Source organism: Charadrius vociferus, unplaced genomic scaffold (genome assembly GCF_000708025.1).
Source record: "Charadrius vociferus isolate BGI_N301 unplaced genomic scaffold, ASM70802v2 scaffold278, whole genome shotgun sequence".
NCBI classification, from domain to species: domain Eukaryota; kingdom Metazoa; phylum Chordata; class Aves; order Charadriiformes; family Charadriidae; genus Charadrius; species Charadrius vociferus.
The window spans coordinates 16,106-32,661 of record NW_009649705.1 but is presented as its reverse complement, the minus strand read 5'-3'; the positions used below and the strand labels follow the sequence as shown (position 1 = coordinate 32,661).

Here is a 16,556-nt window from a genome sequence, read left to right as displayed (position 1 = left end):
AGGGAAAGAAAAAAAAAACACAACGGAATTTGAATTATGGTTTCCTTTATTTTCATAGTTCTTCATCCAGCAGCATCAACTCCCGTAGAAAAACATGAACTTCTCCAGAAACAAATATTTTTATTGGGGTTTTTTAATTCCTTGATAGTAACTCTTCACTTTTCTACACCTGTTACCAGTTAGTAAGACAATAATGCACAGCAAAATTATTCTGTGGGTCAGCAACAAGAGAAGATTAATTTTAGGAGTAATATTCTTTGCTTCCTGTAAGTTTAAAACCAAGAAAAAAAGGCTTTTTCACAGAAAAGTGTCTTCAGTCCTTCTGGAATATCTTCAGCAGTTTGATCCAAGATGTGTGTTCTGATGCAATCAAGATTTTCTTAATGGATTTTAGTTTTGAATGAAGAGGTTAGTTGCTACTTCTGCAGCTTCTTTGCGGTCAATTTTTTTTATCAAATCTGAGGGCTTTAAGATTTTTGAAGATAATTCTGAAAAAAAAGTGAAGAAGGAGAGTTTGAAGCAATGGCTGCCTATCTTATCTGGCAGAAGGTGCCCTTTTAGATACGTTCAGTGAGAGATAAGGGATTTAATATAAAAGGAATCCAAACAAGATGCACAGACTGCTCAGAGGAAATAGAAGGAATCTACTTAGTTTTCAGTACATGTTCATACACATACATGTGTGTATGTAGACATGCATGTATATAATATATATTAAAATGTCTATACTTATGTATAGATACATGTATATACGTGCTGATGATACCTGCTTGATATACGCATCTGTATATACATAATGTCTAATATGTGAACATACGTGCTAATACGTACTTGCATATATACATTGTGTGTATAATACATGTGTGTATATATATGCTAATATATATGGTACCTGATTAGAAATGAAGTTGTAGGGCATGACTGGGAAGCTTGACTATTCTGTTTTTATAAAATTCTATTAATTCCTTGTTCCTGTTGCTAGACAAAAATTTCCGACTACAACATTTTCAAACAAAACATGAAGACTTCGTTTAACTAGAACATTTTGTGAATTCGTGATTTTAAAGGTTCTGGAAGAAATAAATCAGGTCTTCCTGTTAGGAATATGAACAAAAATGTTTTCTATTTTAGCAGGTATCTCAGTATTGAAATATTAAATAGAGTTTAAAAAGTTGAGTAAACATTTTTCATGGAAGTTACTGTCTAAAGCAAAGTATTAGAAAATATTCACTTGGTTATTTGTATAATTGTATACAAATGTATATGCAAGGTTATAATCCCACTATATTCTCAGTATGACAAGTCACAGAGCTGATTAAAAGGCTGGAAATAATTAAAGCAGCTTTCATTCTCTAGTTTAGTTGTGGTTTTTTTAAATTTAATTCAGTATTTCTGTATGAAAAATATATAGGGATAATTGCACCCTTTTTTTTTTCCTCCCACCTTTTCCCCTTCAAATTTAGATCTTTTCACTAGAGTGAGGGATAAAAAGAACCTATCAACTGCTAACTTTTTCATTCTGATTTAGTAGTAAAAAGGAAAAAATACAAAAGCTTTTAAAAAATTTATACTAGAATATCACTTGAAAATTTTTTGATAGCTTTAGAGAGATTTTTACAAACCCACCTTATAATATAAACTTGCTTTCAGACTATATTTTAAGCAACACATCTGACATATTTCTACCCATAGTATGTTTTTTATAGATTTTAATTGTCTTGTTACAGTCTACAAACCAGATGTAAAATATGCTCAATTCCAGTCATGTGAGATTATAGCCGTACATCACAGAAATACCCCTTGATAAGTTCTACCTGAAGTGCTGCTTGGTTTGATTACATCCATAACACGACCTAGTAAGAAGAAAGCAGCATAGATTTGAGTTTGCATGGACAGGTGTCACTTTGACAGGAAGAAATCTGGTTTCTAGCCTTCTAGAAGCTGGTATGCAAATTAGCTTTTTATCATCTGGAACCTTTAGAGAGCTGGAGGGCACCACTCATTCCACAGGTTTCTTAACAGACTGTCATATCCTTTTGTTCTTGTCCTTACGACAGCAGTGACCAGGAATGAATCCAGAGCATCTATTAACAATTTTGTGGCCGAAGTTGTATTTTGAATCTACTACGTAAGAATTCCTTATGCAATTTGTACTCTACAGAAGGACAAAATATGAAAGTTGTTGAGAAACTGGGCAGGTGAAATAGATGTGTATTGTTTTGCAACTTATAAACTAAACACCCAAATGCAGTCCTGCTCAGCTGACTGAATATAGCTGGGTTTTAGCTTCAATTCTTCAGGTGGTCAGTGAAGCCTTGAGAGTACTCCTTGCACCAGAGAATCAGTTTTCCATTATTATTTTGATAATTTGCCGTTTGCATTTATGCTTCAGCTGTCACAGCAGATTTGTGAGGAGGTTGGTTTCCTGCTTTCAAGTATCTTATTTATTGTTTCTGTATTCAGTTTAACTGAAGAAATCTAACACAGGCTTTCTCTGATGTGGCTCTTTCAGGTGAACTTTTTCTCTGAAGAAAACTGTAATTTTAATTCTTCAAGTTTAAAATCTGTGGTGTAGTCTGTGGTTTTTTTGTTGTTGTTTTATTTTTTTTTCCGTCAAACTCTCAGTAGATCAATTCAATGAAGTTAGTTTTGACTCTTGCATATATCAGTAATATTCTCAATTGAATGGCCATAGTAGACCAGCGGCTAACCATTGGTTAATCAAAACAGAATTGTTCTACTTTGCGTTTTATTGTTCCCCCTTTTTTTTTCTGAGGAATGATTAGTTATTTAAATAAGTAGAAATCTTGGAATTTGGAGAGCTTGTATTTCTTGAGGACTTGTGATTGATAGGATCTTATAAATTTGTGAAGTCGGGAAAATACTCCTAGGCTCACGCTTCCAGTTTTTTGAAAGTATTGCAAATACTTGCTGAAGCTACTTTCTGTTACTAGCTCTAATTCTTTACTAAGATGCTTGAAATATCATTTGCTAACTCTTGATGCGAATATCAAACTTAAAATTAACTTAACCCTCTTTGAGGGCTCTAATGTTTGTTGCATTTGCTGAAATCACTTCCTGCCAACAGCTGAATGATGTACTTCTTTTCTGGCTTAACCTACAGCATTCACTTGTCTGCCACAACTTCTATTATACTTGGTTAAAGGAAGTAACTCTTCTTAATATTGCTTATGTTTCCTAAGAAATATTTCTAACTGTAGTTATTTCGAAAGGCTTCAGTTCCCCTAGAACTCTGTTGTCATTGCCCTAGGTACCAGAACTAGAGCTGTCACCATTGTTTATCGAGGTAATTGAAAGTATTACTGGAACAATTTACAACTACTCTATTAGAGGTATATGTAGTTAAAGGTTTATATATAGTTTTGTCAGCTGCTAGTAAGTGGCCTGCCCCACTGTTTTGGAAGAAATTAAATGTCTTAGCGATGTATTTATATAACATTTAATCCTAAAATAAATACAAGTAGGATTTAGTATGGTTTGAGTAGAAAGGGTTCCAGCATATTTATTCATTAGCACAGTTACGGATGCTGATCTGGAACAACCTATCCAACTGAAATTGGATCCAATAAAAACAAACTAAGTTTTGTGAGTTTGTTATGTTGTTTATTTGTACATGCATATGTATTTACCTCTTTCATAGAAAACATAGCGATCTCTCTAAACCCAAACTATTAAATAGGTGATTATATGTCATGTAAACACTCCTTATTGTACAGGAATTGTATCAAAATAATTGTCTTCCAAGCAGCATCATACATTGGTCAAAAGGTGGATATTTACTTTATCTAGAAACTTTCATGAAATATGTGGTTGTGACTCTTAGAAGATGGAGTTACCATTCTGTGAGAAAAGAAAACTAAGGCATATTTCCAGTTAACCAAAAGGCTTACTTGTTCTTTCTTCTCCAATCTAGCATGATTTAGTAACTAAATCTTAATAAATGAACCAGGATAAAAGTCACAAATTAAAACAAATTAAATTTTGCAGCAATCAAATGAAAAAGACAGATGCGAAGCCCTTAGCAAGCATATATTCAACCACGGCGATTAGCGAAACTTTATATATTTAAAATGAAGCATGACTGAATCTGTCTCTCTTCTGCTCCAATTCCTGTGTTGGGAAATTTTGATGTGAAGAAGTGGCATTGAAGGAGAAAGTAAAGCCTTGCATGACCTGGATAAAAAAAGGGTGTAAATCTAAAAAGTTTGGGCAGGAAAAAGATTTTATAGGAGGTAATTAAGAACCAAGGTGATGATCTTTACTTAACAGATCAAAAATCTACTCACTGCAGTGGCCGGGAATGAACAAGTGTTGTCGCAACATTTGGATGTTGAACTTCAAAAAGACTTTTCTCTGTCATTCTTAATGTTAGCAGGTGTGGATCAGCAGGTCCCTCATATGGACATGCATGAACAAGCAAGAGTTCCAAAACACAGGCAGGCAAGCCATTCGATAGATTTTTGGTAGTTGTATAATGCCAAATATATTATTTCAAAATTACTTACTCAGTGCTGTTTGACAGTTGGAGTAAAATACCTATCTTCTGTGGTGTACTTTTTCTCTTTTTGGTGAGATGGGCTTTCCAACTATTACCCCTTGCTTTGAAGGCAGAGATTCCACAATAAAATGCTTGCTTAGCAGCATTTTACCGAACTCTTCTCTAAATACAATTGAGTATGACTGCGTTCTCAGAATATCAATATAATTATTTCCTGGGAAACTATTTTTCTAGCAGCCAAAAGCCAAATACTGACTTAATAATAGATAAAATATGTTTAATGTATTTATGAATTACTATTCTGAGATGTAGGCTCTAGAGCAGATTAAAAAAAATTAAGTCCAGTGCTCCCATAAATGTTGAGAAAGAGTAGCATGTAAATACCCCTCTCAGTTTGGATTGAGCACACTTGTTTATTTTTCTACTGAAGCACCAGTATGTTTGTTGTGGTCATACTGAGTAGTCAGAAGTAGGTGAGGACAACATTGCAGAGGTGTGAAAGCATCGAGTCCTACTATTAGGAGATCTTACTAATAGATAAACACTGATTTAGGAAACTAAAAAGACTCATTTGTCATGAAATTATCAAGCTGTAATATATTATTGCTGGCTTGAACATTACCGATGCATTGCAGAGAGGATTAGCGTCATTCATTTTTATATAAGATAATGGGAAAGAACGATGAGGAAAAACTAGGAGGAATTTTGGGAGTTAATCAGATCTAAGAAGGGAGAGGAAGTTAAAAAAGATTGTTTCACATAAACTATGAAATAGGAAAGTGTTTCTAATTTTTCCATACTCCCTCAAGGTCTCAGGTGATTGCGACCCTAATGAATAACCAAAATAACCCTGAGCATATTTAACATATTCTCTCAAGACTGATTTGCAGGAGAAGGAAATTGCAAGTTCTTCAGAACGGTCTAAATAAATGACATTTGATGTTAGAGGAAGTTAAACTTTCTGGCTTTTAAAATCAGTTACATTTCTGTATTGGGAAAAACAGTAGGTCAGTATCACACTAGCATGTGCATCCTACAGTAGAAGGGCAAAGCAGCAGTCTTAGTCCTAATGAGGTTCATAGCGTAAGGGGATATTCTCATTCTCAGTGCAGAGTAATTTTATGAAGACTTGGCTTCATCTGTAAATCTGGTCTTATTTTCATGCACTCTAACTGCATTTTAACCAGCTTTTTTCCTTTCCTTTTTTTTCTCTTTGCATGCTTTATTTCTTTTCTTTGAACATTAGGAGCAAAAGCGTATAGATGGCACCACCCGTGAGGTGAAAAAGGTTAGAAAAGCCAGGAACAGACGCCAGGAATGGAATATGATGGCATATGACAAAGAGCTTAGACCTGACAACAGGTTGTCTCAAAGTGTGTACCATGGAGCATCTTCCGAGGGATCACTGTCCCCAGATACTAGGTCTGTTTACAGCAAAGCTATTTGTTATACCACAGTTGTATGTTCAGAAATACTGAGTAGAACTAGGTGTTTTTACAGCTTGGGAAGAGTTAGAAGAGACAAAACATACAAAGCATGTTTTAAAATTCTTCTCAAAATTATTTTAAAGTGTACATAATGGAACAAATTCTGTAACGATTTTTTTCTTCCTCAGCTTCAGATGGGCATTTTGTCATCATAATGTTATACACTGTGGTGAAATAAGTATTTGCTGCATGCTTTATGTTTGATCTTGAGTAGTTGTAGTTACAAAAGCATTCAAGTCTGCCTCTACTAGATGATGCGAAGGAAGAGGTACTGACATTTAGTTTGTCATGTATTACGCTGCTGATAGCTTAATAAATATTTTTCTGTGATCTACTCAATCGAGCATACTTTTGCCTCTAACAGGTTGCTTTAATGCGGGAGTAGTTCAGCTTTATTGATGTTATATTTGTCTAAAAAGCAAGCTACAAAACCAGATGCAACATTATTGCTTGAAATAGAAATCTCTGCTTAGAAACACACAGCAGAATTCATCTTCATTGACTAAGCTTCCCCTTGAGCTCAGTGGGAGTTACCGTCTCCTGGTGTGCATGAAAATCTGAGTTTTTTCACTAAACTGGTCTCACTAGAGGATTTTCCCACTTATTTTATTTCCTCTGTCTGTCATGGATAATTGCTAGCAGTAATTTTAGGAATAAATAGAATCTACTGGAAAAAAGTATGTGACAATATAGTGTTTAAATTGTTGAATGGCTAGGTTGAGGAAGCAGCCACCACTCCAAAAGTGTGGACCGATACCTTTAGTCTGCTGTCCAGTGGAGATTAATTAAAATAAAAAAAATCTCCTCAGAACTTAGTATATGTAATGTTTTGGTCTTTGTGAAGAGTAATCATCTTGTAATTGAAACAAAAAAAATTTAAACATTTGCTTCTGCTGGTTCAATAATATATTCAGACCCCTTCTCTTGGTCCAAAATCCTTTAATCATCAATTTATTTTTTTTTCACAGTTTCAAATGCAAAACATCATCTCATGTTTGTCAGTCTGTAATGTTTCATTAAGACGATGCGTTTCATAGGTTTGTCTGGTAAAATAGCATTGGTGTTCAGCTGTCAAGTGCAAGATGTGGATTTTTTCATCGTGAGTTCTGTTTCATACATTTGGAGTCTTTTTTTCTAGCCTTAACACCTTGCTTCCAGGGTTCCCAAGTTTAAATAATCATATTGAAGTCACTTGCTTTTATCTCCCAGCAGTGTCAATGTGTATTTGACTGTTTGCCAAATACCCATAATATTTGCAATCAGTAGGATTTTTTTAAGCAGAAATTGTAGAATGTATCATTATGTTTGATATAGATGTTGTGGTATAACAGATATCTTGTACTTACATAAGCCTCTTTCAAATTTTATAATGTATGGAGAACTTTCAATCACTGATATTTGATTTACTGAAATTTAATACTGAAATCTGTGTTATACGTGCATGAAGGTTTAATTTTGTGAGTGGTAGTGAGGTGGAGAGAAGGCTTTCTATTTTTTATTTGGGGATAGTCTTAGCTGTAGGAACTAAGCTATAAAACCCCCATACATATAGAAATAAGTACTCGTTTCAGAGACATTTTTATGGTGACTGCTGCTGCATGAGCAGTGTTTTATAAATAAGGTCCAAAAAAAGTGTATTTGGCTATATTGTGATTCTTTTTTAATGCTAAAGTTAAAAAAAGCTCATGTTTCTTCTCGTTTGCTAATTGTAAGCTTGCACGTTAAACATTGACATCTAAGTGTCCAGACTGTGGCAATTTACAATGTATTTGTTATACTTATTGTACTTTAGAGAGAGAAACACAAGCTGAATCCAAACAGAAACCAGCAAATTAATGTGAGAAAAGTAAGAACAAGAAAAGAAGAGTGGGAGAGAAGGAAAATGGGCATTGAGTTCATGAGTGACGCAAAGAAAATGGAACAGGCAGGAAGCATGAAAGAGGACAAAATGCCCAAAGGGTTTGTCGTTTTGTTTTGCTCAAAGCCCTGGCTTTTTGTTGCTTACCTTGCTTCCAGTCTTACAGATAAGTGCATCAGTTTACTGTGTTCACTAAAAGCCAGGCTGCACGATTGTTCGTTACTAAAACAACTATTTGCAGTAATGGGATGAAGAGATCCTTTTGCTCCCTCTCTTGGGCTTATTTGACAGAGCATCCTAGACTTTGTATCTTTATGAACTCTCTGCTCAACTAATATTTACATTTCCCAGTTTCTCTAAGCCTTTCCAGCAAAATTAATTGTGCAAACAAAATAAAAAGCGGTTTCTAACTTTTGAAATTGGTTTTCTCTGCTTTGGTGAAATATATTCTTCTGCGTAATTGTGAGTGCTTGCAGTATTGCTTTCCTTTTTCTGCTGCCGTTGTTAACTTCAGGCAGGTCTGATAAGTATTATCATTTCAAGCAATGGAATGTCAAAATCATATGCCTCCTTGCAGCTACCAAAGAACTCTAAAATGTGGAGAAAGCTCTAAATTTATTTTTTTTTTACCTTTTGTAAAAAGCTGCATTAGGAGGACATTCAGCATGCAGCTAGTAGGCTGAAATATTGGAAACACTCAATTTCAGTCCTTTTGTGCTGACTTGTCAGACTAATGCATTTTCAAGTCATGTTAAGCTGAACCGTGATTTTTTTGTTGCACTCGTTCTTGTGGTTTCTGTGGACTTACAAGGGAAATGGTGCTTGATAATCAGGGAGTCCTGTTACAAGAAAAATAATTCTGTTTGCATTCTTTTTTGCTTTTCTTGTGAGCTATTTAGATAATACCCTGTTACACTCACATAATCTGTTCTTCCTCATCCATTTACTTTAATTTTAGGTCCCATGCATCTGATGTTACAGATTATTCTTATCCTGCTACTCCGAATCATTCCCTCCATCAGCAGATAGCAATGCCTTCATATGGAACAGGAGATGGCCCACAGTACATGGCAGCATCCCAAAGCCATGAGCATGAATACAGACCACCTTCCACCACTGTACGACATGCTACTTTAAACAGACCTCAGCAACCACCTCCACCTCCACCCCAGCCTTCAGATGGCCAACATAGTTCAGTACCTGTGGTACCAGCAGAATATGGGTAAAACTCCTGATTTATTCCAGTGGATTCTTGCCAAAACTAGAGGGATGCATGTTTTTCATACCCATCATAACGTATAATGCATACACACAAAAAGGCCCCCGATACATTTGTTTATCTCCCTGGGGAGGACTGAAAAAAAATTGATATAATTTTTATGTATGAACAGAATTTAAATGAAGAAATAGTGAAAGCAGAAATAATGAACTGTGTATTGAATGTGGTGAAATCAACATGCTTGTAAAATATTAAGGGTTCCCAATATAATATTAAAAAGGGGATAATTTTCCTTTAAAGTGGAAAATAGTTACAGCACAATTTGAATAGTATTTAAAACTTCAGGGCATGTGTAGAAAAAATACTGCTGAATGTGATTAACATGGCAGTCTGTGTCGCATCCCTGAAGTGACATTTTAAAGGAACTTGTGACAGAATTGGAAGGATCTCCTCAGACACAGAATCAAGTTCCCTAGTGTCACAGACACCTCTGTAATTCAAGATATGAATTTATCAAACTCCTACATAGATATTTTGCCTGAATGCACTCTGAAGGAAGGCTTGCTCCAGAGTACTGGCTATCCCATAGCAAGAAGACATCTGTTTCCTAACCAGTGTGTGCCTGTTCGTTCTTTTGCTTAAGTAGCTTAAACTTTCAAGTTGTAACCGTAGGAAAGTTGTAATCATTCTTGCCTGTGTTGTATTAAACTAAGCAAGGCAAGGTTTTTCAGCCCACTTGATGCGTCCTGGGATGGCATTTACCTGATTCATGACTGTATCATGCTGTAGATGACTCAGTTACGCTATGATTGACTGCTCCAACCTGCATTTTCTCTGTTATTTCCAGTTTATAACAGAAATACTTGTGCTTAGTCCCCAGGTACATGGCCATTGTCAGTGTATCACAGTTGTCATACATTGACATGTATCACTGAACGTCATCAGTAACTTCCCTTCAACTCCTGTCTCCTATATCTAATTCTTTACCTACTTCATAACTCTTATATTAATTCCCATTTTTTTTCTGCTTAAGAATTCTTTTAATGACATTTTAACAAAGAAATTGGCTTTTCCCTATTCCTCCTCTTTAAAGTATCAATCAAATGTATCAATTTAATTAAATAATATTTAAATTGATAAAGTTGACTAAAGAAGCACATGAGATGCATGATATACCTTTGGGTAAATCTTTCCATTCATGCTTTCCATTGTCCTCCATGCCTTTGTCTTTTATTATCTGTTAATATTTGTTCTAACACTTCGTCTTCTATGGAAGTGATCTGCATAGTTTACAGTTTGCTTGGTCCCTCCTTCATCGTAGGCATTGTACTTGATATTCTCACAGAGCAGATGTTTAGTAACAAATATAGCTTTATATAGGCCAGGAGTATTAAGGTAAAAATCTCACTTTGTGGAGTGCTGAAAGGACACTGCCTTTAACTTTGTCGTCTGCCTTAAATCTCAATGTATTATCAATAGTTGACAACTCATATGTTTATAATCGCTTGCATATTTAACTCACCAGTTGAAATTCTGTCTGGTTTTTGTTTTAGCTGAGGTTGGATGAGAGCAGTTTAAGGGGTGATGATTCTGTAAGTCCTAACTTTCAATGCATTAAATGTTCTTGTTCTGTTTTGTATAGGATGCTTCCAGCTCAGATGGTGGATTATTACAATCCTACAGGTCCTCCCCCTCCTCCTCCTCCCCCTATGATTCCTTCAGCACAAACTGCATTTGTTAGCCCCCTTCAGCTTCCCGTTCCACCTTCCCATTCTGGACTGGTGACTGGCTCTACATATGTAGCTACTCATCCTCCTCCTTCTAGTGGGCTTGTTGTCACTGCTCCTCCTCCTCCCGGCCCACCTCCTCCCCCTCCAGGCCCTCCTGCTGCGGGTTCATCCCTCTCTTCCTCCCCAATGCATGCTCCTCCGGCTGCAGAGGCAAAACGTCATGAGCCTGCACAGCCGCCGATAAGTGATGCGCGGAGCGATCTTCTTGCTGCTATTCGAATGGGTAAGTGGACGCTGAGTTTCAGGTATTAATTTTTGTTTTAATGACAGCGCCGTGTTTTCCAGTGTCAGACTTCATGACTTCTGTTCCCAATTGGGCAGAATGTCACTGAGAGACTGGTTAACCACAGGTACCACACACCCCTTCAAACATTTGTCAACCCTGACTTTGCATCTTTTGTTAATGCTTAAAGATGTACAGCTTTGTCAAACGTTCCAGTGTTTGTGTGGACATAATCAAATGAAAACCGTACTTGTGTTCATTATGTAAATTAGCCAGTAGAGGTACAAGGATTTTTGTTTCTGTTCAGAACAACAGAGTTGTCCAACACCACGCTTCAGCCCACTGAGTTTTAACGAGTGACTAATGGCTGTTCCTGACGTTGCTTACAATATGGAGCTGTAGGTATAATGGTATTTCCAAATACAATTATGAAAACTTTCATCTTCAGATCAAAGGGACCCGTACAGTCTTGAATATTTAGTTTTAACATATAGTTGAGAGTTTTAGAAGTCTAGAAGTATTCAGTCTCCGAGAATGGATTGCAATCTGCCTTTTTTGTCTTTCTCTCTTCCTTGCTCAGGGAGGCTCTCTAACTCAACGGTTTCTTTTCTTTTCTTCTTCTTCCTGAATATACTGTTACAATAAAAAAACCCTCACCAGTAACAATATGAAATTTAAAATCTCTTGTGCAGAAATCTTTGTCTGAGAGTAATTGTCTCTACAGGAATACAGCTGAAAAAGGTGCAGGAGCAACGTGAGCAAGAAGCGAAGCGAGAGCCTGTTGGAAATGATGTGGCAACCATCCTTTCAAGACGCATTGCTGTGGAATACAGTGATTCTGATGATGACTCAGAGTTTGATGAGAACGATTGGTCAGATTGAACCTGGTCCAAGCCCAGTGGCCAGTTTATTAAATACTTGGCTTCAGTGATTACTTTCTTAGCAAGATGTAAAGCAGGGCGTTGACCTGTATTAAGGCTAGTGATCGAAGTGCTAAAATTGAACTGGTGTTATTCAGAATGCTGTAGCTTAGCAACTCTGGTAATAATGATGTGATTATGCTTATGCAGATCAGAAACTTGTCTTACTTTCAGTATTTACCGCATAATACTTAAGTGCCACTAAATGTAGCAAATCATGTGCTGCGTGCAAAATATGCTGCAGTTGTTGCACTGTTACAGAACCAGCATTTTATTTTACTTTCCTGATCTTGAAGGGATAAAATATATTTTTTTGACTTTACATCTTATTCTTTTAATTATGTAAGCAACTTAGGTACTTGTGAATTGGTCTGGTTGTTAGTCTTTGAGGGCAGTTAACTATATGACTGAGTGAAGTGTTGAGTTCCATAAATATGACTTTTATCTTTTTTATTAGTTACTAATTATGCCCACCTTAGTCTATTTTTAATCACTTCTGGGCTTAGGTTTTTTTTGCATACAGAATTGATTTTATATAATCTTTCGTTTTATCTTAAAAATGTAGCATATGATGAAATATATGCTTTGAAGAATGAATCCACGTGATCCAAAATTACCATTCTGTGAGCAGACTGGATAAGCATGTAACAGCCTCAGGTCTAGGTTGCTGGCTGCTTGTTGGGTAGAGTGGTGGAGAGTCTCGGGAAGGTAGCAAAGTGCACATCCATGTTACAAATGAAAGTTAAAATACCTGCGGAGCTTTTCAGTTTTGTGATGCAGATCACCCAGATGCAAAGATTTCAGGAGAGACCTGGTTGAAGCCATATGGTTATTGCAGTGTAGAAAGGTTACTCTGCTATTACTAAGGATTGGAACAGTCCAGATCTAGCAAACAGATACATTTCACAAGTATTAAACTTGGTCTTTATGCCTGTAGGTACAAATGTTTGTAAATAAATTTTGTTGTTGATTTGTACATGTATAGTCATGACAGATTGTTTTCTGTTTCCTGTAGCACGTTTACTCGAAACTACTATTTCTTTGAATGTATTTCTTTCCCAGTACATCCCTTTGATAAAACATTGGCAGTTAAAGCAGTTTTAATGGCTGTTTAGGTACTATGCCATATATATACACTTGTTTTCTCCTTCCCTAGAAACAGTTGCTGCCATACAGTCTGCTTTGGCTGTCTCTGTTTACTTTAAAAATAATACCTTTTTTTTTGTGTAGTACAGTATTAAAATGTTTTCTTTTTTTTGCTTTTTCTCTCTTCTGGACTGAGAGTCAGGCTGCTGCTTTGCCTAATGAGGCTTTTAAAAATGTATTCATAGCAGGGGAAGAGTTCTTTCCTTACCAGATTATAGTTTTAATCTTTGTTACTGAAGCCTGTGTAATTCCAGGTCTAACATTTGGTAAGGCTCCTTTGTTCCATTCTTAAAAAGAGAAAGTATGTCAAATAAAAAGAGTAATGGAAGATAACTGACCTGTGTTTACACAATTAACGGTTTTAATCCTGGAAATGTAACAATCTAATGTGATGTTTGCATGCAGACTGTTGGCTGCTGCATTGCTGTTTAATCTGGGTATGATTTTTCAATCCGTGGTGGCTGTCTTTATGGAGAGGTGGTAACATCTTGCCTCAGTGTTGGGGTTAAACTTTATGATGTAAAGTACAACTGATCTCTGCGTAAGGGTGAGCAACTTCAGCTCTTGGAAGTTGATGGCAGCTGAAGGTACTCCTCTGCGTTTCAGTTGGAGCTGGGTTTGTCTTTGCCTTAAAACACAGAGCTGAAGTCTGCTTTGCTTTGTGTCCCGGAGTCCGAGGTCTGTGTGTCCACCACAGAGGACGGAATTTAAGCGGGAGCCCAGTGGTGGTTTTCATCACTGCATGAGATGGTTGCGCTTTCACAGCGGCTTGTGAAATGAGAGGCTAAAAGTGTAACTGGGACCACATCGTTCCGTTGCTGTATAGGTGGGGAGAGTACTCTCAGTATTCCTTTAATACATGCTGAAATGAAATATCTCAGCAGAAAATTCTTTCCAGTCTACTGAAATTTGATATGACAGAAGATATATTTTATGAGCACAGAAGTTGGGTGTGTCTGAAATTTTGTAATATGTGTTGATTTTAAATAATAAGCATTAAACAAGCAATCAGTTGTGACCAGTTAAGATAGTGTAGATTTTTCAGTCATAGTAGCCAACCTGTTTTTCTGAACCTCCAATGTTGTCATTTTCCTTTTGGTATTTTATTATTAAAATGTGAATTGAATTTAGTGATGTAAACTAACATTATTCTAGGCTGTTTTTATCAGTTTTATCACACTTTGCGTTGTGAATAAGTAACAAATACGAATAAAATCTCACTTTTGAGCCTGTGTTTCTTTCCTTAAATCAGTAAGATTTTGCTATTAATCTTTATCCCATATTGATAAGTAAGAGAAATGAAAATGTAAGGCTCCCAAATGCTATCTGTGATCCCAGGAACCACAATTTTACCGGGATGGAGGCTGGAGTCTACAAAACCAGACTCCTTTAAGGTACTGCTGCTCCTCCTAACACGCATACTTCTTTGTTCTTTTGCAACCTTGATTCAAGGTCCAAGTTGAAGTTCTTGGCTGGTGCAAACAGGTATTAATTTCCCTACTTTACAGGTAGCTTTAATTTTTTTTTTTTTTTAGTGAAATGCGTTAAACACCAGCTTTGCTTCCAGAAAGAACAGGGCAGAATGTATGAGTCGTATTAGCAAGTCACCTTCCTCACTTTTTTTTTTTTTTTAATAACAAAGAGTCTTTGTACGTTAATGACACCAAGCACAGTACTGTAAAATGCAAACCAATGTCTGTCCACTAGAAAAATATTTTTAATCTTTTAATTGTAATCTGGTTAAAACCTGGCATGGTAACAGGAAAGGCTTTTCATCATACTGGGAAGAACTTACATAAACCAATTGTGTTAATATAATAGCCTAATTGTAAATTAAACAGATTTGTTTATGCATCTTAGACTTGGTTGTTTCCTGGGAAAATAAATGAATCTTTACTCTCTTCAACTGAAAATTCCAGTCCTTCTGACACTCGTTTCTTATTTTGCTGAAATTTTCAATCATTAATTTGAACTTAATTCAGGTAATTTAGAGCAAAGACACCAATTCTACATAGAAACTGAATACATGAGCTTGCAGTTTGGTTCAAAGGCTATTTTAGTAAAGCATTTATAACTGCTCATTTGTCAGTTGGGGTTGGAGTTAAAACTCGGCATACTGCCTCTACAGTTTTTATGGTTGTGTTTTGAATGTTAAAAAATACTCTCATGGGACTGAACTGACAGTTGGATTTTTAGATATTTCAGATTTCTCTGTACGAAGATGAACTGCATGAAGAAGAAAAAAAAAATTCTTTATTTTGAGAGGTGCATGCTGTTCAGAACAAGCTCAAAATTGAGCTCATTTGTGGTATGCAAATGGAGTTGGGAGGAAGGGAAATTTACTCTTTGGGAAATCAATTCTTGTGATGTATTTTGCAAGTACGTTATCTCTCATGCGCCAGGCGTTGTTTTAATAACGAAGAGGTGTTCACTTCCACTTGAAACAACACACATAAGGGTACAGCAAATGTGTAACTTTTGAAAATGTTTAAAATCTTACTGTAAACTGAACTGAGTATAAACCTGATGATAATGAAAATTTCATTAGAATCTCGTGGCTGGAAGCTGAAGTTGCAGGAATTCAATCTCGAGCCGAGATACCATTTCCTAGCAGCAGAGTAAAATAAATATTAGAACAGCTTATCCAAAGATGGCTTTGACAGTGATTTTTTATTTTATTTTTTTTTTAAGATGACATTACCCTTTTTCCTTTTGGAAAAAAAACCAACCAAAGAAATCCAACCTGCTGTAGTCTTCTTTGGGGAAAGTTTCTCGTCCTGCCAATTAACATCTTGAGCTGTTAATTCGGAATTTGAGGTGTTCCTGATACCAGCACATACATACATGAAGAAATGCACACACGTGGAAGTCCAGGGATTTTCAGCATCTTAAGGCAGCTCTGCATTCATGTACTTCAGCATTGTCAGTGTGCTCAGTGCTGTATGGGGAGGGAAAATAAATGATAATCCCTGCTAGAATCTCTCAGGCCCTGGCGTCTGCCACAAAATAATCGAAAGCCACTTGAGCTTGGCACTGAATATCCTTCCCAATTCCCTTGGACTTTAAGGAAGTGTGGAAACTCTGGGAGGACTGTAGGTTTCCAATCAACCATTGTCTTTCATTAGAGGTGAATAGAAAGAATGGGAACACTGGGGTGTGGGGGGGAGTCCTTTAAGTACAAAAGAGGGAGAAGTAATATCATGTTTTGATTTTTGTAGTAACAGGTGGAGGCAGAGTGTAGATTTTTGTGTGCTGTCAAATATCTGTAGGTTTCTATGGCAAAACGGGTTATCTAGATGACGTGGGTGTGTGCTCCTACGAGTGGAACACAATCTCATACGTTTGTGCTGGACTGGGCTTTTTTTCAGCCGCATAAGAAAACAAGTAGCCCTTA

General features: G+C 36.3%; 1 protein-coding gene across 1 annotated transcript in view; it reads left to right on the top strand.

Annotated features, from left to right (window-relative positions):
* Positions 1-12,333, top strand: part of WASF3 (WAS protein family, member 3) — a 52,387-nt gene extending 40,054 nt beyond the window's left edge. The window contains exons 7-10 of the mRNA XM_009890608.1: positions 5,766-5,941; positions 8,823-9,086; positions 10,726-11,096; positions 11,821-12,333. Coding sequence (XP_009888910.1) covers positions 5,766-5,941; positions 8,823-9,086; positions 10,726-11,096; positions 11,821-11,978 — 969 coding nt within the window. The 3' untranslated portion in view covers positions 11,979-12,333. The remainder of the gene's footprint in view (positions 1-5,765; positions 5,942-8,822; positions 9,087-10,725; positions 11,097-11,820) is intronic.
* Positions 12,334-16,556: the final 4,223 nt, after the last annotated feature.